The sequence below is a fragment of the Clarias gariepinus genome, chromosome 12, assembly GCF_024256425.1.
Source record: "Clarias gariepinus isolate MV-2021 ecotype Netherlands chromosome 12, CGAR_prim_01v2, whole genome shotgun sequence".
Classification (NCBI taxonomy): domain Eukaryota; kingdom Metazoa; phylum Chordata; class Actinopteri; order Siluriformes; family Clariidae; genus Clarias; species Clarias gariepinus.
In genome coordinates, this window is record NC_071111.1 from 22,143,946 (window position 1) to 22,166,710 (window position 22,765).

General features: G+C 37.7%; 1 protein-coding gene across 1 annotated transcript in view; it reads right to left on the bottom strand.

Annotated features, from left to right (window-relative positions):
- Window positions 1-22,765, bottom strand: part of LOC128534324 (chemokine-like protein TAFA-2) — a 49,232-nt gene that overhangs the window by 18,925 nt on the left and 7,542 nt on the right. The window contains exon 2 of the mRNA XM_053508713.1: window positions 407-507. Coding sequence (XP_053364688.1) covers window positions 407-506 — 100 coding nt within the window. The 5' untranslated portion in view covers window position 507. The remainder of the gene's footprint in view (window positions 1-406; window positions 508-22,765) is intronic.

Consider the following 22,765-nt stretch of genomic DNA (forward strand, 5'->3'; position numbering starts at 1 on the left):
CTTAATGCATTTTATGGTTGTTGGAAAATGGACAGGAAAAATCCAATAGACCCTAATAAAGAAGCATTCTGGCATGTGATTAGTGTTTAATATGTTATAATTTACTGATGTGGTGCTTTTACCGTAATCACACTGGTCGTGAAAAAAATGAGATAATTAATAATAATCAATAGTTCATTTGAGTATTCTTGAACTACAAAGTAGAAAACTAAATGAGGATGGGTAATTATGTTTTTATTATTTTACTGTTCATTAAAAACAAGCTAGATTAAAAATTTAAAAACAACTGGACGTTATTCAATTTAGTAAATCTTGTTTAATGGACTTCAAACACATCTTTTTTTTTTCTTCTGCTCGGTTAAGATTATCGTGAAAGTTTTTAAAACTAAATGTACTTTACACTTACCTTTATGTCCTGCAATGTGGATTGGTAACAGCAAGAGTGTAAGCATGCAAATGAGCAGCAGAACTTGTGTAAAGGTCTTCTGTTTTTGTTTCTTAATCATCCTAGAGACAAAGAATGAGAGAAACAGTGAGTGAAAAAGAGACAGACAGGTCAAACCTTAAAGAATTATTTAGTTTGTTTCTATATATATATTACATATAAATTTTTATAATCTAGCAGTCAATTTAAAATGCGCCCACTGTTTGACGCATGTGCAGTACGCTGTCAAAACTTTTTATACGGTTTATAACCTGCACAAAACTGCTCTCGACTAACGTTCTACTCAAAAAGCTCGTTTGTTTCAGTAATGCAACTTAAAAGGTGGAACTTATATAGTGGAACCTTGGATTACGAGCATAATTTGCTCCGGAACCAGGCTCTTATTCCAAAACACTCATAAACCAAATCGTATTTTCCCATAAGGAGTAATGGAAACTAAAATTATTCGTTTACAGCCCAAAAAAATAAATACATAATATACAAAATATTAAGTAAAAAAAAAAATTTAACCTGCACTTTACCTTTAAAAAAAGTAAAAATAAGTTAAGTATAAAATAAGTTTTTCCTTTTATGCATGCAGGCGCTGTGTTTGTGTATGTGTGTGTGTGTGTGTGATTCTAAAGGAAGCTCCCCTCTCCTCCTTCTCGTCTTACACAGTTACCCTTCCTCCACTCTTTTCACACACGCACGCGCACACAATGGAAACACTGTTTTATCAGGAAAAATAACCAAGAAATCTCTCTAATGACACTCGATTGAGCAACACACTAACAAAATGACAGCTGTAAAGTAAAAATAAAGCAAATTAACCTGCACTTTATGTTTGAAAAGAATCGCGACAGAGCAGTGTTTCTGTGTAGAGCAGAGTGAAAGAGTGTGTGTGTCTGTGAAGGTGAAATTAGGAGTGATCTGTGTGTGTGTGTGTGTGTGTGTGCGCGCACACAGACACAAAGAGCAGGCTGATACAAAGAGAGAAAATGGATCTTTAACCTCTCTAATAAGACTTGCTTTTGCTTTACATGCACGCTGTACATACACGCATACAGACACAAAATAAGATATGTTTAACACACAAGTGGTCACAGTGTTATAGTAAACAGTACACGTGTGCACAGATGTTGATTATACTGTACCAGTAAGAGACGCGCACTAAGACCGAGCAGGGGTCAAAACAAGAAGCGCATGCGTGATACCTGATACTCGGTACTCGTAAACCAAGACTTGTTTGTTTTCCAAGTCAAAATTTATTAAAAATCTTTGCGTCTTGAGGAACACTCACAAACCGCGTTACTCGCAATCCGAGATTTTATTATATATATATGAAATATATTTTTCCTTGCCACTGTATATCCTATTTATACTGTATATGTTTTTCCATCAGTGAATCCTTGGATAGTCTCTACACTATCAAGGCCTTAATTAGGAAGTAGAAAATATACTGTATATAGAAAAGAATGAATTACACAAGCTTCAAAATGTTCATCTAAAAAAATCTTTCAACTTAATAAAACTCCTATTATTCATTTGCATATTTGTTTTTAGAGCTGCACATCACTGCAATCTAAATTTTAGAGCACCGTCTTCTCGTGTCTCCGCCAACCCAAATATGTAATACCTTCTAATTCCGTCTCTTTTTTTTATTCCATTAGGGAAAACAAATTATTCATCTCAAAATAGCTCTAACCCCATCCGTTCCCGAGAGAATCTTGTTTCATGGTAACGTCTAGCCTTCTCAAATATGTTGAATTTCAGCCTTTAGTCTGACAAGAGTCTTATATATTTTGCACCTCATGCAAGTGAAAGGTTTTGTCCCTGTCTCACTGGAGAAAATGAAGTCGTCCTTTAGATTCCCTAGGACGTGTCTCGATTACATATTCCATTACACAGGTGCCAATGAGTTTTACACACACACACACACACACACACACACACACACCCTGTTTTAGGAAGTGGCTATAATTATTATTATTGACTGAATAAGAAATGACTTTCTGACGAAATATCATGAGACGTTTTCACTTTGATGTAATCAGAATATCGGGGAAAACAAATTCAAATTTGAAAGAAAAAAAAAACACGCTGAGTGTAGAATTCTTTACTACATTTTGATTGATCATTCAAGACATTTGGAGGTCCGTTATTTAGGAGTAATTTCACGCGTACCAAAAATGTTAGAGGAAACGAAGGCGAGACTTGAGAAGCCAGTTATTACACTGGAACAAAAAGGAAAAGGTTTAGATTATAAGATTGTGAAGCTCTAAATGAGGCTTATTATGTGGTCGAAGTGTAACATCTGTGGATCTGGGACTACAGACGCTAACAAGGTTTCGAGCAACCGTGAGTCGGTGGCAGGTCAAATTGATATTGCAAAAAACAAGAATGTAACAGTGGCAAAGTCTGTGAAGGTGTTAAAAATCCTGGAAGTGCCGGAACTAAAGGTATGTAGACAGATAATCTGTTTTACTTTCTAAAGCTGACAATTCATTTGCAGGTCATGTTAAGTATTGTGCTCGCTACAAGAAAACCCGACGGCATGTCAAGAAACGAACAATTTCCTGGTGCAAACATTAAATCAGATCTGTGTATGTACAGTACAGTATAGATGAACAACAAGGTGGAAAACGCATCTTTACATCCTAATGAGACTAGCGGCAAACTCCGATCACTGTACCACCGAGAGCATGCTGACAAACTGCATCTCCGTGTGCTCCAGCAGCTGCTCAGTCTCCAGCCAGAAGGCCCTCCAGAGGGTGGTGAAAACTGCCCGACACATCACCGCTGCCCAGCCACCTTCCATCAAGGACATTCGAGAGTCATAATCAAGGACTGATGATGGACTCTTCACTCCTCCCCCCATCCGGCTTCTTCCCCTCAGCTGTTAATCTCTCTCCACAATGCCACTCATCCCTCAACCTCGTCAAGTTGGGCACCTTTTTCTATTTGCACCTTATCTTCAGCTATCAATGGTGCCATTCCTTCATGCCATTGAATGCATGGCCACTCATCTTCTGTTCTACCACAGGTGTTCAAGTCAAACCAGGACTTTTGATTGTGAGGAACAATTTCTTTATATAATACACTAATGCACTTATCCCAGTGTTTCACTAGTGCAAGCTTTCTCAGTACGCCAAAGCCATGATGGGACTGCCTGCTTCACGTCTGAAACGGTGGAACATGTTTAATCGGCCGAACATGTGAAAATGAAATTTGAGCGAGATCAGGACTGTTACGGCGGAGGCGGCAATAACTCCCAGCCGAGTTCCTGTAATGTGCAGGTGGAGTTGGTGAATGATTGTGTGTACAGTTCCCACAGACGGATGTGTCTCTTCTGTAAGCTGGTAACAAGTTTAAATTCATTAATTTTTAAGGATCAGGCGTTCCACTCGCTGAATGATCGCGGAAACGACTGCAGTGGGATCCAGGCCACCTTTAGAACGTTTGCACCATACAGATGTTTTACAAAGAATAAAAGTCTCCGGTAAATATCAATCAGTTTTACGTCTTCGGGCAGGATAAAGTCCCGGTTTGACTTGAACGCCCCTTGTATTTGCACCATCTTACACATGTGCCCTTCATTTCGCTGTACTGTATTGTCTTGGATACTGTCCTGGATGTGTGCTGCATCATCACAAATATCCTACTTCATTTTCTTTCTTCACTTGCACTTGCTTTATATGACTCTACACTATGATTTAATTTGCACTTCTGATTAGATGTTAACCGCATTTCATCAGCTTTGTACTTCTGTACTTCGCAATGACAATAAGGGTGAATCTAATCTTATCTAATCTAATGCAATCTAAACTAATCTAATTTATCTTCTTCCCCTCTCCATGGGGTTTCCTCTGGGTTCTTTGGTTTCTGCCCACCTTGTTAAAAAAAAAATCTTGGCCCGTGCAGGGAAGCTACAGATCACCGTGAGTCACCCCGTAGTGTACTGTAGCAGGGGATTATATAGAGAAATAACTATGTTTTGTTATTCTGTACAATCAAAAGTCTCGGTTTGACTTGAACACCCTGCGATAGAGAAGTACAGTATAGCAAAATAAATAAATAAATAAATTCTTGCAATAAATCATAAAAAAAGTTTCAAAGTCTAAGAAAAGACTTCCTGTTACCAAAAATGTCTTCTAATGTCTTCTCAGTGTTTGTGCTGAATAATCTCATTCATCTTCATTTATGCATCTCCTGTGAGAAAAAGGAAATCAGACTTCTTCTGTTTTTTTCCTTACAAACCTTTTCGCAGGCATTTTATATTTCGTTCATGTATTCGCCTTTATCCACACCGTATTCACTTTGCTCTTTAATCCAAGAACGATTGCTACGGTCGCAAACTGAGCGAAACCGAACACCTTCTCTGCAGAATGGAGTTTGTTACGCCGTGAGCCATTTCCTTTTCATCAGCTCCTTCTCCCCACAACAAATTGAATAGCCACAGGCCAATGAGCACAGTTCACAACAAAGCTTTGACCTTGACAAACTACGAACGTCAGCTGCCACAGTGCAGAGGCTTAGGAATGAAAAGTCCTCGGCGGACATATCAAAAGTTACCTAAAAGAAAATCTAAGAAGTTTATAAAAGATTACTGCGGTGGTTATCTTCGTATACATTAATCATGAGCAAGTCAGGATCACCAGCTGAACTGTCTCAAGGGAAAAAGCAGCAGAGACATTCAATTCCATTACAATTGTGTTAAAGTCGTCATGTGATCAGCAGCATGTCAGCAATGCTAATGAAGAAAAAATTAACACAAGGAATGCACAGTAAGGTTTACTCACTCACTCATCATCTATACCGCTTTATCCTGTATTCAGGGTCGCAGGGGCCTGGAGCCTATCCCAGGAGGCTTAGGGTACAAGTACACTCTGGATAGGGGGCCAATCCATCGCAGAGCCTAACCTGCATGTCTTTGGACTGTTGGAGGAAACCGGAGTACCCGGAGGAAACCCACCAAGCACGGGGAGAACATGCAAACTCCATGCACACTGAGACGGGAATTGAACCCGGACCCTGGAGGTGCAAGGTGACAGTGCTAACCACTACACCAGTAAGGTTTAATTGAAGAATAATACAGATTACACAAGAATTGACTAAGCAATCTGATTGGACAAAACACACATTTGATATTGGGATGTCACCTTAATCAACACTTGTCTCTGAATTGACTGTTTTCTTCATGGCTAACACAAGGCTGAATCCCTCTCTAAGCCCTGACCAAAGGAAACTACAGTACTTGGGGCGTGAAACAGGAGATTGTACACCTTACATAACGCGTTAGCTTTCCATTGAACAGGAAACAAACAGCTGTGGTCATATAATTACAGTCTCATCTATTATGTGAGAGGGTATCAAAAAGTTTCAAGACAAAAAGTTGGCTCTGTTTAGAAGTAAGTACTTTATTCGTATTGTTCATCCTCTCTCAGACGCCTTGCAGGAGAATTCGCTATTGACCGTCTGGCTCCTGGGGACAAATTGATCAACAATGAATCGATGGACAATGCTGCGGATATCGGAAAAAGACGATGAGCATGCATTTGGTCGAGGATGCACTTGGTCGAGCTGCAGACATGCCTTGTCTTTATCGGTCGTGGAGATGATGGGGTCTTCCACTGTGAAGACCCTTGCTTTGTCTTAGGCTTTATCCTTAACATAAAGGACGGGTCATCCACGGCATGCTGACAGAGTTTTTGGCGATGTTCCATATTGCACACGGACAATTGCAGCATTTTTGTGGCTTGTTCCCCGATCACCATCGTTGCTGATTGGTTTCCGCGTTTACGGGGTTTGCGCCTGTTGAATGTCTTCCTGATCCCTCGTCGTCTTTCCAGCGATTCTCTCCCACTCTTGAAACGTGCATGCCACTCAAAACACTTTAAACAATCCATTGCAGCATTGCCGCAAACTTGCGGAAACCCGTCGAACATCTTTGTGGCAGATTTGCCCGGTTTTCATGCAGAATTTCACGTTCCATCTTTCTGTCCTGATGCAATTGCAGACACGATATCGCACATGGTCAGAAAAGCACCAGTTGCACACCTCCCGATGTACTCTAGACAGGATGATGTCTTTTGGCACACTGACTGATGAAGGTTGATGCCCCCTGTGACTGTGCGTGCAGCCTTGTGCTGCCATCTGCTGGCACGTTACCAAACTAGTCTCAAAACTTTTTGATACCACCTCAATGTTTTACTCTTTTATTTTCCCTTCACATTATATTATACAGAGATTTTTTTTGGTCAATGTACTATAATCATATTCAATTATTTAATTAATTAATAATAATTTGTGAGATTGTATTAGATGCTGCTATGCACGTGTATGCACCTTGTTGATCCATCTATTAATTTCTACTGATTAAATTCCTTTGTGATTCTGTTTTAAAAGTCAACAGCCTCGGCTCTCTTGCTGCTCAGAAAAGAACAAAAGTTACCTGCTGTAGCCTGACCTCGAATCCATGGTGCACTTTGCACTTCTTTTGCAAAGTTTTTTTTTTCTGGCACCTATTTCTTCATATAGCAGATTTTTGCTTTCTTACGCACTAGAGGCTGGTAATGGCATTCCGATATGTTACCTAATGCGTATCTTCACTCTGAAACATTTCAGAACTGAAAAACACAAAGTAGCAGTCATGTAAAGCTGAATAGACAGGTGTCACTGCGCTTAACGTGAAGCTGCGCATAGCAGAAGCCGCAGGTGAACTGATGCCTTTTCTGTGTTAACTCGCTGCAACTGCGAATAAAAAAGAAAGCTGATGAGTCAAAAAAATAATAATTTAAGAGAGAAAGACAAGGTTCTTCGGTTGAACACTGTAATTCAGCCAAAGTGACGTAACAGACCTTAAAGATTTTCTCATAAATTGGATTTCTTCTGTGTTTGCGCAGCATGGTACGATAAACTCTAACCCAATGAAACGAGTCTCATACGCATGAAGAAAAGAAAAATGTCACTTTATTCAAATTGCACAAACTGACACCATGCACTGACGCAGAAGTCAAACGTGTAACTCAAAAATGAAGCAAACGTCTTGAAGAAAGAAAGATTTAGCAGGATGATGGTATCAAAGTTAGTCTCCTAACTATCAGAATAAACCTGATTTTTTTATTATTATTATTATTGTTGTTGTTGTTGTTATTATTATTATTATTATTATTATTATCTGTTTTTTTATGTTTTCCTGGCTGGCTGGCTTTTTTTGCAAAGTGCTATACAGTACCAAAGTTTAGTTTTTGGAAAATTTACTAAAAGGATGAAGTATGGCAGGAAAATGTAAACAAAGAACACGGATGACCGCAGCCTTAATAAGAGTTTTTGCAAAGCCAATTAACGAGCCTCACAAAGAGCGGAGAGAGGCTGGAGTCTGTACATCAAGAGCCACCATGCACAGGTATCTTTAAGAGATACATTCCCAGTATCAAGCCACTCCTGAACCGGAGACAATATCCAAAGAAGCTTACCTGGGCTGAGGAGAAAAAGAACTGGACCGTTGATCAGTGCTGCAAAATCCTCTTTTCGCACTTAAGGATTTACATTTTGTATTTCATTTGGAAATCAAAGTGAAAGAGTCTGGAGGAAGAGTGGAGAGGAACAGAATCCAAATTGCCTAAAGTTTCCACTGTCAGTGATGTTTTTGGGCTGCACAGTGTCTTAGTGGGTTAGCACCATCATCTCGCACCACCAGGGTCTGGGGTCGATTCCCAGCCAGATTAGATTCCCACTTCTGTGTGCGTGGAGTTTGCATGTTCTCCCCATGTTTGTTGGGTTTCCAACAATAAAGATGGGCTGAAGGTTGCTATCAAAGCAACCTGGTCTTCAATAATACCTCGGCAGTGCCACATGCAACACCACATTAATGCAGAAAGTAATGCTAAAGGATCCCAGACCAAGTATTAAGCAGATAAATGAACATAATTTCCAGAAGTTGGCCTTCCTTACGAAATAATTGATTATGTTTTCCACAACTTTAGTTTAGTCAACTATCCTCAAATCCAACAAAAGAAGCCTAACTGTAACTCAAATTCCAATTATGAAATTTAAAAAATCATATACGGTATGTAAGTTAAAACAAGGCACACCACAAAACAGGAAATATAAATAGCAAGTCCCTTAATCACTAGGGCCATGGAGATAAATACTGGTATGATAGCCATTTTTCTTCATTCATTTATTTACTGGCAGTGAGTGGAGGCAGGCTGGTGGATGGAGTCACCTTGACTGCACAGTTCGGCTCTATGAATGTGGCAGGAGGGAACTTGGCAAGTGCTATGGCGGAGTACAGGTGATGACATCCTGTAACATGTGCCTGCTGTCTCAAAAGCTCTGCTACTGTTAGCAATTGAAAAAAAAAGAAAAAGAAACGTAAAGGCTCAGTGCTTGAGCATCATAAAATGCGATATAATGTGCATCATAAATTTATGTAGAAGGCAGTTTGGCAGCTATATGAGGCAAGGAGTGTTACAGAAAATAATGCTTCATTTGCTTTTTATTGTGCAACACTCTTTCCATTAAATAGCTTAAAGTTTTGGGGAGCTATTTTTTTACGAGGGAAAGGGGAGATAATACCTATGAGGGTATTCAAGTCAAACCGAGACTTTTTATTGTGCAGAATAACAGGAAAATAATGCAGAGTACTCTCATACGCTCCAGTTATGAGAGTAAAAACTCCCTTTATTTCTCTATATAATCCCCTGCTACACTAATGCACTTATCCCAGTGTTGCACTAGTGCTTGAATAGCATCAAGGTAGAAAGGTTTCTCAGTACGCCAGAGCCAGATCGAACTGCATGCTTTACATCTGAAACACTGGCCTCCCAGGAACTCCTTTAACGGCCCTTTTTTCTAATGGAGTAAAACAGCCTTGTTTGACACCAAAGGTATTCTGGAACGACATCATACTACTGTACACATGGCACCACTTGCACTTTCAGGTGTTATTACATACAGTCCTGACCTCGCTCCAAGCCCTTTCCACATGTTTTTGCCATTAATGGAGTTCCTGGGAGGCCAGCGTTTCAGACGTGAAGTTTGCAGTTCATGGCTCCACCATACTGAGTAAGGCCAACCCAAACCAACCAAAGCTACTTGCTTATCATGATAATGGTTTTTTAACTGCAATTGAGTTGTTCAATTTACAACTCTTACATTACATTCTTTACATTCTTTTTCATTTCACAAACTATGCTAAAAAAAGTCACGGTAAACTACTGGCAGTGTAAGTTTCTAATTAAATGATTATTCCAGGGTAAATTACAAAAACAGTTTATTACTGTAGAAAATATTACAGCACTTTATTGTATAAAATCAGCTTTAAGGTATAATATTGTCAGCTGTTGGGTAGAAATGGTACTGCCTTTTTTTATTTTTCTACTGTACTCTCAATGAACAGTTTATTACTATAAAATGTACAAAAATATTGTATACTATAATATGATTGTATATTCCTGAAGGTATAATTCCAATAATAAAATTAATAATCATCATCATCATCATCATCATCATCATCATCATCTTAATCAGTTTCATGTTTTAACACAAAACAAACAAATGTAAAAAAAAGTTCAAGGTGTTAAATACTTCCACAAGTTACTGTAAATTGTGCATCTGTAAAACTTTTTTACCCTTCATCACCATCCTCCTCACCGTGTCCTCATGGTTCCAATCCTTTGCAACTGTTTGTGCTTCACTACATTTGTAATTTCTTATAATTGTTTCATAAATCATGTGATTTATTTATGCATTGAAATTTTTTTTATTTTTATTTTTTTTGGTATAATGTAATAAAGACTGTTTTAACGTTTGCGCAACCATGTGTTTAAATGTAATACATTTATTTCACTTAGATCAAAAATGATCTGAGCCCCCGAGTGTGGTCTATGCAAAAACAAAATAATAATAATAATAATAATAATAATAAATAAACTTATTTTAGCTCATAAGGCCTTGTTCCATTTTTTGATATTAAAAGGTACGAATGTACTACCAGGTCAGTGCAACCCAACGGGAACATAAGGGTCAATACGTAGGAGGCTTATCCATATCATAGCACATTCTTCTATGTCACATTACAGCCATAATCGCACTCAGTAATGATGATGATCTGTCATTTATTTCCTGAGCCACTGCAACTTGGCAGCCTTCAAGTCTTCCGTAACTGACTTTTGATTAAAGCTTTCATTTTTCCTTTCTCTTTTTCATGCCCTCCTGATCCTGTTGCACCTAATGCCAGTGTGAGGTTTCAATCAATGTCCCTAAAAATTCCACCCGGCACCCATTAGCTGTTCAAATCATTCATACCAATCAATCCTGAACCCCTCTCTTTCTTCTCGCTTTTAAGCTCCGGCCCTCCCCTGTAATGGTTCATAATACACGCAGACTATTTTTGACCCAGCTTTAATTGCTCTAGGTTTTTTCTTTTTTACAACATTAATTATGGATACAGTCATCGTGTGTCTTAGCGTGACTACCTTTAGGCCCTGTGACCGAACTCAACCAGTCTGCGCTATATATTTAGGCACGGATTACGATTTAAAGGCAGCATATACACATTTTAATTTGCCAAGGATGCTTCTATTTCTTCTTCTTCTTCAGCACCTTTGAATTTGATCTCACTCTTTATTTATCCCATCTGCTTTTCTAACAATTTTCATATATTATTTAAATAATATTATTTCTATCAAAATAGAAGTTTGCATCCCCAAAGTAATACGCTTAAGGTACTGTAATTTGCCCCATCATGGTTTGTAATGACTTACACCTTTCCTTACCTATAAAGGGATGTTCGAGTCAAACCAAGACTTTTGATTGTACAGAATACGAGAACACAACCGAGAGAATTTAAAAAACAACTTTTATTATCTGCTACACTAATACACTTATCCTACTGTATCCTACCATCAATGTTTTCTCAGTCATGATCTGACTGCCTGCATTACATCTGAAACACTGGCCTCCCAGGAACACCTTTAATGAACAAAACAAGTTGAAATGTCTTGGAGTGAGGTCATCATCGGGTGTGCTTCGGATATTATCAATTGATTTTTTTTTTTCCTTCATTCTTCTGCTCATGAGATGACCAGTCCTGGTTTGACTTGAACGCACCTTTGTGCATACTATCACTTAACACCATCTTCATTATTAACCTTACATCTTTTTCATCTTTTTAATATTCAGTGTTATTTTTCTCTATTCTTTCAGCTATTTTCCAGAAAGATTTCGATAAATTATTTAGAGCTGAGCTACATTAAAAATGTTCTATGAGAAGGCTGGATGTTATTAGACAGGAGGCTCACAATTAATATGTAAAAGTCTTTGACTAAATGTTTTTTTTTTCCCTACATAAAAGGAAAGCTAGACAAATATATTCTGGTGCGATTTTATTTCTTCTTCCTCCATTTTTCTTTGTTTGTATGTTAGTTCCACTGTAGCATATTTACTAAGCTGAGAAAAAAAGGCCAGAAATGTAATCAGCAGTGGCAGCTTTTTCCTTTGTTCTCATCCATCAACCTGTTCAAGGCCACTGCTCATCCCTCTGGAAAACAGCACAATGCAGTCTCTGCCAACACATCGCAAACACTCTTCTGTTATGAACAATGACTTGACTGCAAACTGGAGAAAAAGAAATAATAAAAATACAGCCAAGTACTCTGGGATAGCGAATGGCACACCATGCCAGCATGTTCAGTGTTACAACCGATTGCTTGTCTGTGCTCTTCTTTCTACAGTACATGTGTGTTCGAATTTCTCAACGATGTCAAATAAATACAGTACATCTGGTTAGAACACAGAAATAATGCTGAAAATTAGCAAGGGGCTTAATGAATAATTAATGATATTCACATCACTCTATATATTACAGCATAACCCGTACATCCCCCCCCCCCCCCCCCCGCCAAAAAAAAATAAATAAATTCTATACTTTCTTTCTTGTATACTTTTTTTTCATGTAGTCTTGAGGTCTTCTTCTCCACACTTCCTAAAGGACATTTTTTTGCCTCTTATTTTTGTGCATGTTTTGTCTCATTTCCAGCCCAGTTCCTGTACCTGGGCAGTTTCAAAGGATATTTTTGTTTGCTAAGCCGCACAGTGAGCTGTGAATCATCCGAGCATTAAAATAAAATAAAGATTAAATCTAACTTAAGGCATGAACCAGTAAGAAACGGGTTCAGATAATGGGAGATAATCAGGTATACTGGTGATGCTGAACACTGGAGGGTTGGAACAGACGAGAGGGGAAATGAGGCTGCTGCTGAGGTTGTTACATAAACAAGCAATTAAAAAAAAAAAAACCTTTAGACACTTTGCAGCCTGACAGTAAAACATTTGTTCCCATTTTTTTTCTTTAATCTACATAATTAAATTTAATATGAAGAAATGGGGATGACTCAAGGCATTCGCTGTATATAATTATTTAAAAAATTAGGTGATTTCACAATACAATTTTTATCTTAGCTGTAACAGCTCAGATACTTATCTGAAAGTATTTATTTAAAGGGATGCTATTATGGATCATTCACATTTCAGTCATTTTTGGACATTAAGATGGGTCTCCAGTCTGGCTAAACCAATTAGATTTGACATGATATTTTGGAAAAGGCTTGTTCTCTGGAAGGGTGTGGAAACGGCGGGTTTGTACAGTGGGAGAGGTGAAACAGAGCGGGTTTGAGGGATAATGAAATGCATTACCTGAGAAGTATTTTACCTAGAGCAATAATAAATACACTTTGGATCAGTTCTGAGACCCATATCAACTCAGTAATTAGTAAAATGCCGGACCTTTAAACAACTACTTCACTAAGCTTTAAAATCCCTTACTAAAAGCATGATGTACATGCCTACCGTGACTATGAAAAAGATAAACTAGATACAATTCCTGAAGAAATTGTGAAGTGGGGGCGCAGTGGCACACAGATTTTCCTGAGCAAAAAGCTGAAAATGGCTCATTTTTACTTCATGGGGTTACAAAGATATGAATCTGTATGCTGCCTGTTATATCAGGAAGTGTGTGTGTGTGTGTGTGTGTGTGTGTGTGAATTGAGGGGGCATGGCTTGGGACACTCACTGCAGCTTCCTTCTCCTGTACACGGAACTCACAGGCACAGAGAATGTATCCAGCAGAAACTTCAAAGCCAACTGCACTCTTGTGATTCTTGTACTTATATCAGAGAAAGCGGAGGTGGTCTAGAGTTTATTCTTAGTTTCTTTGAGAGAGGAGGCTTTCAAGTTGTGGGATTTCAAGCTTCATGTGTATATTTGAAAGTTTGAGGGCAGGATGGGAGATTTTCCAAAGTAGAACATGCGTTCATTCCTATGACACAATCTGTTATTTTAATAAAACAATGATTGATTCAATCTTCTCCGTGTTTTGAAGATCCAACCCCTTATTTTTCTACACAATATTTGCGGAGTTTTATGTGAAAATGAGCCCGCATCAGCAAGAGAGAGACGACAGCAGTTTTGTGGGCAATCAGTCTGTGTCCTCTCCAACCTCTCATAGACTAGAATGGAGAATTTTTCGGACCACTTCTGCAGGGGTTAATTTCTTTTTTGATCGACGTGGTGTTTTTCCAGTAGAGATTTTTAAGCCCTTACATGTAACATAATAGGTTTTTCTGATTGGGTGCAAAATAAGTGCGATACTGTACGACTGCATCACAAACAAATGTTTATTACTAGAAAACAGGGCATAAGGTCTAGGGACTCATTGTGGTCTCATTGTGGATAACTCATTGTAAAATTTGACAAAGCATCTCGATCCTTCAATCTGTATGACCCACATTTCCTTTGGCAAAGAAAAGTAAGATATTATAATAATCATAATAATAATAATCATAATAATAATATAAAGGGGAAGAAGAAAGAAGAGAAAAAACTATTACAATAATACTAATGAAGAAAAAATAAAATAATTTATTAAAAAAAAAAAAAACAGGTCTCGGTATGCTTAACCTAGAAAAAAAAGAGGTTCCCTAATTATGCTCAATTTGTTACAGGATTGGATTAAGTTTTGTTTTTTTCTTTAATATTAACTTGTGTCTTTTCAATTAATGACTCCTTCACAAAATTTACAAAATATGACCGATCTAAAGTAATGGTTTTTAAATCACAGTCTAAAGTGCAAAAAAAAAAAAAAAAAAAAAAAACGATCAGGATAGGAGAATCACAGAAGATGAATAAATAAACGTCCTGCGTGGTGAAGAACAGATCACTGTAGTGTACGTCTTCAGCTCCTACTGGATTGTGCACTGTAGGTGTGTATTATAATGGGTTTAAAGGTGTATTGTATTAGCAGTAATACAGTGTCAGATTTCCTATTAATCCGATACTGCATGTTGATGCTGGCATTCCATCACACATCCACAGTACATGAAACTCTGGTAATTAAAACATGGCTGGTTTTCAAAAATCCTGAACATCCACCCCGTGTTAATAATACGTACCTCCATAGTCCACAGACCAGTGCACTACATTTCACTTTCCCCAACTAGAAAGTCAGGAATAAAGTGTGTTCCGAACACTACGGCAGACACTTTTTCTCTGACAGGAAGGAAGGAAGTAGGTGCAATGTGAAGTGTCAGAACACATTTCTATTTTTAATATCAGTGCTGGAGCTCTCTCGCTCGCTGGCATGGCCAACCCCAGATATGGCAGTTGACTGAGCAGTGTTTTTAATTAACGCTTCTGACTGATATACCTATTGGGCAATTATCTCCGCAACGCTCAACACCCATAAATTCAAACAACTCTCCGGGTTATGCGTTAAGTTAAACTAGTTGTTCGGCTTCTAATTAATACTGACATTTTCTAAAGCGTATTGTGATTAAATTCATTTTCAGCACGGATGGCTAGTTGTTTTTGTTTTAATTAAGACCCTACATCAACAAATGCCTGCTTTTTTTTACTTGAACATTAACAAGAATAACTTAATGTATAATATAATGGGTTTAAAGAATATGACTCATGACTCATATATATATATATATATATATATATATATATATATAGTTTTTTTCATGACCATAAAATTATATAACGTAAATATATATATATATATATATATATATATATATATATATATATATATATATATATATGGTCACGTGGTAACATATATATATATAAATATATAATTATATGGTCATGAAAACAATATATAACTTTTCACTGTAAATTTTTATTTTTTTTTATAAAAATGTGATATAAGTGGTATAGATAATAAAGAAAAAAGATTTAGTGATCAAAAAATTTTTTACATAAGAATACATAACATAACCTTCATTATTACCTTCATAGTTATATGCCTATGTTACTATTAAGTAGTATAAGTCCTTTCTTTCTGTTTGTTTGAAAAAAAAAATAAAAAAATTTCAATTTGTCTTCAGACTTGATTACATTATTTTCATTTTTCTTCAAAATTTAATCCACTATTTTGTTCTGGGATTGGCCCAGTATAGATCCTTGTTATCACACTGGTGCCTTTTCAATTAGTAATTCATTTAGAACTACAAAATATAAACAATCTAAACAAAGGGTTTCTAAAGAAGTACAAAAAAAACTGTAATTGTGAATTGTGCAGTAAGTGTATTAGCAGTAATGCAGAGTCAGATTTCCTATTATTTGGCAAAATACGACCTCAGACGAACATACTGTACAACTTTTGTTGTACAACTTTTTTTTTTTTTACTATGCCATTATTTATTTCACAAGCATGGAAATTAATGGTGTAGATAATGGATGGATGTTGAGGTAAGATTTTCTAATTTAAAAAAAAAAAAAAAGGAATTAAAGTTATTTTTATAAGAATAAATGACGTTACCTTCATTATGGAAGGTAAGACTACAGGTAGGTCTAGTGAGGTGAGTTTGTCTATAAAATGTCAGACAGGAGGCATATCCAAAGATTACAACAGATTATCTTAAAGACTTAATAAACTTTTGTCAAAGACACAAACTAGTCCGTAGTTTTTAAGCATGTTTAAGTACCTTCCAGGTCATTTGTTCCCAAGGTGCATCCATTATGGCACCCTTAAACACGTGGGGACACTTGGATATGTCCATCTTTAACTGAATACGATTTTGACACATTATCAAAAACTTATCATTTTAATATATCATTTTATAGTCAAAACTCCCTTATGTGCTTAAAAAAAAAAAAAAAAAAAAGTATTATTATTATTAGAATACCCTCCACTCTTCTGGGAAGGCTTTCCCCTAGATTTTGGAGTGTGGTTATAGGGATTTGTGGTTATTCAGCCGTGTGCACTGAGGTTACAGAGGAGGTCTGGGGTGTACTCTGTGCTTCCAGTTCATCACAAAGGTGTTTAATGGGCTCGAGGTCTGGCCTTTAAGCAGGACCTCTCCAATAAAGTCTTCCACTCCAAACTTCTCAAAGCGTGTCTTTGTGCGCTGAGGTAGAACTGGATGAGGTTTGGAGCATTAGTTCCAGTGAAGGGGAATTGTAAAGCTACGGTACAGCATACAGAGATATCCTAGCAACAGTTTGGGGAAGGAGTCATAGTCAGGGCTTCTCAAATTCTTTGCTGTAAAATGTAAGCAACGTATTTTTTTTTTTTTAAAAACAACATGCCCCGTCATTGCCGCATTCGATCCTTTAACATCATTCATGATCTACTGAAAAATGAATATTAATGTTTTACATTGTACATGATTTGAACTGTCTATATCATTCTGTGTATAATAAACAGTTATGCCTGACAGCAGGGTTTTTTTTGGTGCAGGCACATTTAGATCCACACAGACCTTTGTGTGCGTTGCTTGCCACTTTACAAAACGCTTATGAAAGCATTTGTCTAAGCCTGCTCATCTTCCCCTGTGAAGAAAAAGCATTATGTTGTGCGAGAACAGGCAGGCAGATCAAGGAGAGAGTCAAGGTGAAAGACTCATCTGTTAATAGTTTGTGTGAATGCTAATGTATTTAAATGCACTTCACATCCTTTCGGATCCTAAGGGCCTTGAGTTTGACTTTTTTATTTTATTTATTTTTTTGCCCATGCAGAATGCTAGACTGAGACGTGGCAATAAACTAAACATAAACCCCCGGTATGAGCTGTTCCTGATGAGGTCAGTCATGAGCGTGGGAAGAGCAAATTTATTTCGATCTACCATATGCTTTTTAGGCATGTTATTTTAATAAGAAGAAAGGCGTGAGACACTTAAAAAGATGATCTAATTACATCTGCTTTACTGGTGCGAGGTGTGATCACACAAGCGTTAAATAAACAAGCACCTGTGTGTGTGTGTGTGTGTGTGTGTGTGTGTTTTTTCCTTCTTTTTAAGGGTAAGTACAGAAAGGCAATAGCAAAGGTTTTCCATTCTCAATCTCCACTGGGGGTTTTAATCCCTATTAACTGACAGGCTAATTTGTGAGATTGGATTACACTAGAGGCTCGTTTATGGCACCTTTGGACACACGGGTCACGTGATGCTGCTTCATTCAGCCCCGGCAGAAAGATACGCTTTCCCCTGAGTAGTACAGTGTGCATTTTTGTGTGTTAGTAGAATGTGAAGTCGCCTTAGCTCCAACGTTTCGTTATACATTCAAATATTATAGAAATATTGTACAAGGGGTGTTCAAGTCAAACCAGGACTTTTGATTGTGCAGAATAACAAGATATAACAAGAGCTTTATTATTTTTTTGTTATTATATAATAATAACAGTTATGGGAGTAAAAACTAGTTTTATTTCTTTATAAAATCCCCTCCTTCTTAAAAAACCTCTTAATAATAGCCCGACTATAAGAGGATTTCATCAAAGCAGCCCAATCTTTCAGTCTGTACGACCCTCGTTTTTTCGCAAAAAAGTGGAATATAATAATAATAATAACAATAACAATTACAATTACAATAACAACAACAATAATAATAATAATAATAATAATAATAATAATAATGATGATGATGTAAAAAGTATAATGTACATAAAAAAATATCAATTTATGCAAAGGATGGCCTTCATTATTTATAAACCAGTTCCACAAAAAAGGGAGGGCGGGGTTTTTTTTATTCTTTCTTAATATGTTTCAGGACTGAATTAAATTCTTTTTCTTCTTTATTCAATCCAAAATTCCCTCCTCCCAGCGTTTCACCAGCGCTTGGAAAAAGTTTTTTCAGTACACTGGAGCCATGATTGGACTAACGGATTTGTATTTTAAAACGCTGGCCTCCCTAGAACATCTTTAATGACCCATACATGTGAAAATGGCTTGGAGCGAGGTCAGGACTGTACGGGGGATGTGCCAAGACCTTGCAACCCAGTTCTTGTAAAGTGCAAGTGGTGTTGGTGAATGATTGTGTGTACAGTTCCCACAGACAGATGCGTCTCGTCTGCAAGCCGTCAAAAAGTTACCCATCAATTTTTAAGGTTAAGGCGTCTTCACTTGCTGAATGTTTACAGGAATGAGAATACTTAAACGGGACCGTCATTCATGAACGCACTGCCTTCTTTAAAACGTTTTGCACCATTTGAATTTTTTACGGCGGCTAAGAGTCTCGTCACTGTACTGTACTGCGCTTGAACTCTACTGTAAATGTCGACCGTTTTTTATGTCTTTATTCCAGGTAAAATTTCATCACAAGTCCCAGTTTGACTTGAACACCCCCTGTGTATTAAACAAATCAAGAAAATAATTGTACAGCATTTATACTATACCCTATACTATATTTTAGGGCTCTATATACTCCAGTGGCCACTTTAATAGGAACTCTTTGTTTTTTATCCTATTACCCAGTGATGTGATAGCGGACTCACCAAATCTTACCAACAGGGTATGATTGATCAAAAAACAGATTTTTTATTTTTTTTTAATCTTTAGTTGTTTATTTCCATTTGGGATGTTGGATATCAACACGTATTACATAGGGTCACAATACTGCCCTGTATTTGCACGAATGAGCAGGTGTACAGGTGTTCCTTATAAAGTGGACATTAAGGATTTTTTCAATGTAAAAAGTGTTTTGGCAAGACTGAAAATATTAGTTATTACAGGCATCCAATCAAAGCAGCTCCTCTCCTTCCGGTTAGGAAGCGAATGGGCACCACAGGGCAAAGTTAAACATTTGATGTACAATTACTGAGCGTTTCATATCCATTATTAGTCATAGAAACACCTACCTGATTTCTGTTTCCTCAGTCACTATCTTTTGTGTTAATATTTTAGTGTTAAAGCCTCCAAGACTTGCATGCATTTTTTATTTGAAATAGTCTTCTACTACTACTATCATTTATAAAAAAAAATAAATAAATAAATACCTTTAAAAAAAGCACTATAACCCCCAGACATCATAGCCATTCAGAGATGGAAATGCTGGAAAAGCGAAAACATAAAGAAAGTAAATGTTGAATATAAAAAAGGTTCATTTTCTGCAAACTGCAATCATGTGCACAGAGCGTTTTTCCCCCATCGGCATGGTTTCCCACTATAAAGGAGGTAAAGTACTACAGTACATCCCTGCTCGGTCGGCTTAGACTTCGAACAGTTTATGAGCTATATTTAATAGTTTGTGATACAATGCCAAATTCTCAGTTTGTGTTTTTATTGCACTGAATGCTGATGAGTCAGTGTATACTAATGATGTCTGATTGCACTGCGAGCAAACACACATTGATGAAAAAAAAAACAAAAATTGGAAGGAGAGTTCCTATAAATGCGATCACTGCCACATATCGCTTCATATCCTGGGAGAATTAAAGTTTATTTGGCTCAATTCACAGCGGCTCTATTAGCCCAAAACAATTTCATGTTTTTAATGGTTCATATATTTAGGCTCATGCAGCATTGATGGATTTTTTTTATACCATTTTATTAGAGTGGGCCTAAGCATAAGTCTGGTGAAAGTTTCGTATTTACATTGATGGGGGGGGGGCGGGAGAAGCGTACTGACCTTAATGGGGCATGCAAGGCTCTTCATCCGAGGTCAGAAAAACACTATATTAAAGACTGACGAAATCTTTGGACCAGAACAGGTTTTATCTACAAAATATATTAAAATCCTGCTACTGCAGCATGTCGCAAGGATTAATGACACACGACAGAATTCACTCTCATCGTCTATACCACTTGATCCAGGGTCACGGAGGATCTGGAGCCTACAGTATCCCAGGAGACTTAGGGCACGAGGTGGGGTACACCCTGGACAGGTTGCCAATCCATTGTAAGACACACACACACACACACACACACACACACACACATGCTTATACTCTTATTACTCCTTAATTTACCAACCATTATTGATCCTTATCAAGTTTTTCTAAATAAACCTTTGAACCTGTTCATCTTTTGCCTTCCTCACTGCCATCTATTTCCAGATTCTTCTCAACTCTATTTATACAGTATGTGGATACTCACACATGCATGCATCCATGCACACACACCTCGAAAAAGCACAAGCTTCAACTTAGAAATGTGCTTTGAAATTGGACTTGACAAAAGAAAATTGTACAAAAGTGACTAAAAGAGGTAGAGCATAATGAAAATAAATAAATTAATATTAACAGTTCACCGAGTTGCCTTAACAGGAATCTAAGTGTCAAATAGCTGAGAAAACCAGTTTGGAAAAGTGGATGGTTTGGATGGGCTTTGTCAGGCATTTCAAAGATTTTCACCTTTTAAAGACTCCGTGTTAATTTCTTACCTATTGCACCTTCTGAAAAATCTGCCCTAAATTAGTTTAATTGGCCTGCACCTTTGACGGAAAATTGAAACGTGGCAAAACACGTGGGTGATGGTTTTCCCACTGAGATGCAAAGTGCCTTATTTCTCCACTAAGATGCAAAAAGCTTTGCTGTGATTTGTTTTCTTTTTTTTGTTGTTGTTGTTGTTTGAGTGTGTGTGATTAATATTCTTTCTGATCTCAAATCTGTCTACCCAGTCTGGAATATGAGGACGTAGAGAATATTTTTTCATATGCATGAAGCTTCCTCTTAAATGGGCGCGTAGTATTTGTAATAAAATGCAGCAAGAAATCGCACGTTATACACCAAACACAGCAGACCCCAGTTTTTATGGTGGTAAAAAAAAAAAATCAATGTTCCTGCCACCCCAGTTTTGAAGCCTGATACCTGATTAACCGAGCAGGTCTAAAGCAGGGCTAGACTCTGTGGTGTCTGTGGCACGTGTGAAGGCTCAGACAGGAGTTTGTGGATAATTGGCTGGGCTGCCCAGTGGAAGCAAGTCATGGCTGTCCAGTGTGACTCATTACGTTACCACTCACGGAGTGTGTCCAGCTTCTTTGTCATGAAGAGCACCGTTCAGTTCAGTATTCACAGGGAACGTGATCTGAAGTGGGAACGACTAAAGAACGTTCACGTGGCGCACTTTTAACAAGCGATTACCACTCTTTGTCTGAAAGGCTGAGGCTCACATTGTAAGCAACGTAGAAGAACAGACGATGTACTGATGCTGTCTTTTACTTTTCTCACAGTGAGTGGAGCACAGCTAGAAACCAGCATCCTTTTGTCTTCCACACTCCTAACAATGTTAAAATTCAAAACTGAATGCGGAATGAATTCCAAAATGGAATAGCACCATGGGGCACGGAATTAATGATGGTGGTGGTGATAATGATGATGATGATGATGAGATATTTTTTTTTTTAAAAGATAATCCGTGGTTCCTTAAACATTTAATAAATAGCTTGATTGTATAACCACAAACAAAATCTAGAGATTAATCAAAATTTTTAAGCCGTTCATCTTCAGTGACCCCTTTCTCCTGGACAAATCAGTCGTGACAAATCAGAATTCAAAACCACATGTGCTTTTAAGACCTCTGATTCCAGATTTAGTCACTTTTTGTTGTTATAATAACCTCTACCATTCCGGCAAGGCTTCCCACTACATTTTGGGAACTTGTGTACTCAAGTTCTCCTGCTCACTTTGTATAAATTGGTATTATCATGCTGGAACAAGGCTGGGCCTCTTAGTTCCACTCACTCGCTCATCATCTGTACCGCTTTATCCTGTATTCAGGGTTGTGGAGGGCCTGGAGCCTATCCCAGGAGGCTTAGGGCATGAGGCGGGGTACACCCTGGACAGGGTGCCAATCCATCGCAGGAAACACACATACTGTACTGTACACACTCATTCATAAACTACGAGCAATTTAGGAAACAGCTAATTAGCTTAATCTGCATGTCTTTGGACTCTGTAAGGAAACCGAAGTACCCGGGGGAAACCCACCAAGCACAGGGAGAACATGCAAACTCCATGCACACAGAGGTGGGAATCGAACCCAGACCCTGGAGGTGCAAGGTGACAGTGCTAACCACTATGGCACACCATCATGCCCCCTCTTCTTAATTTCAGTA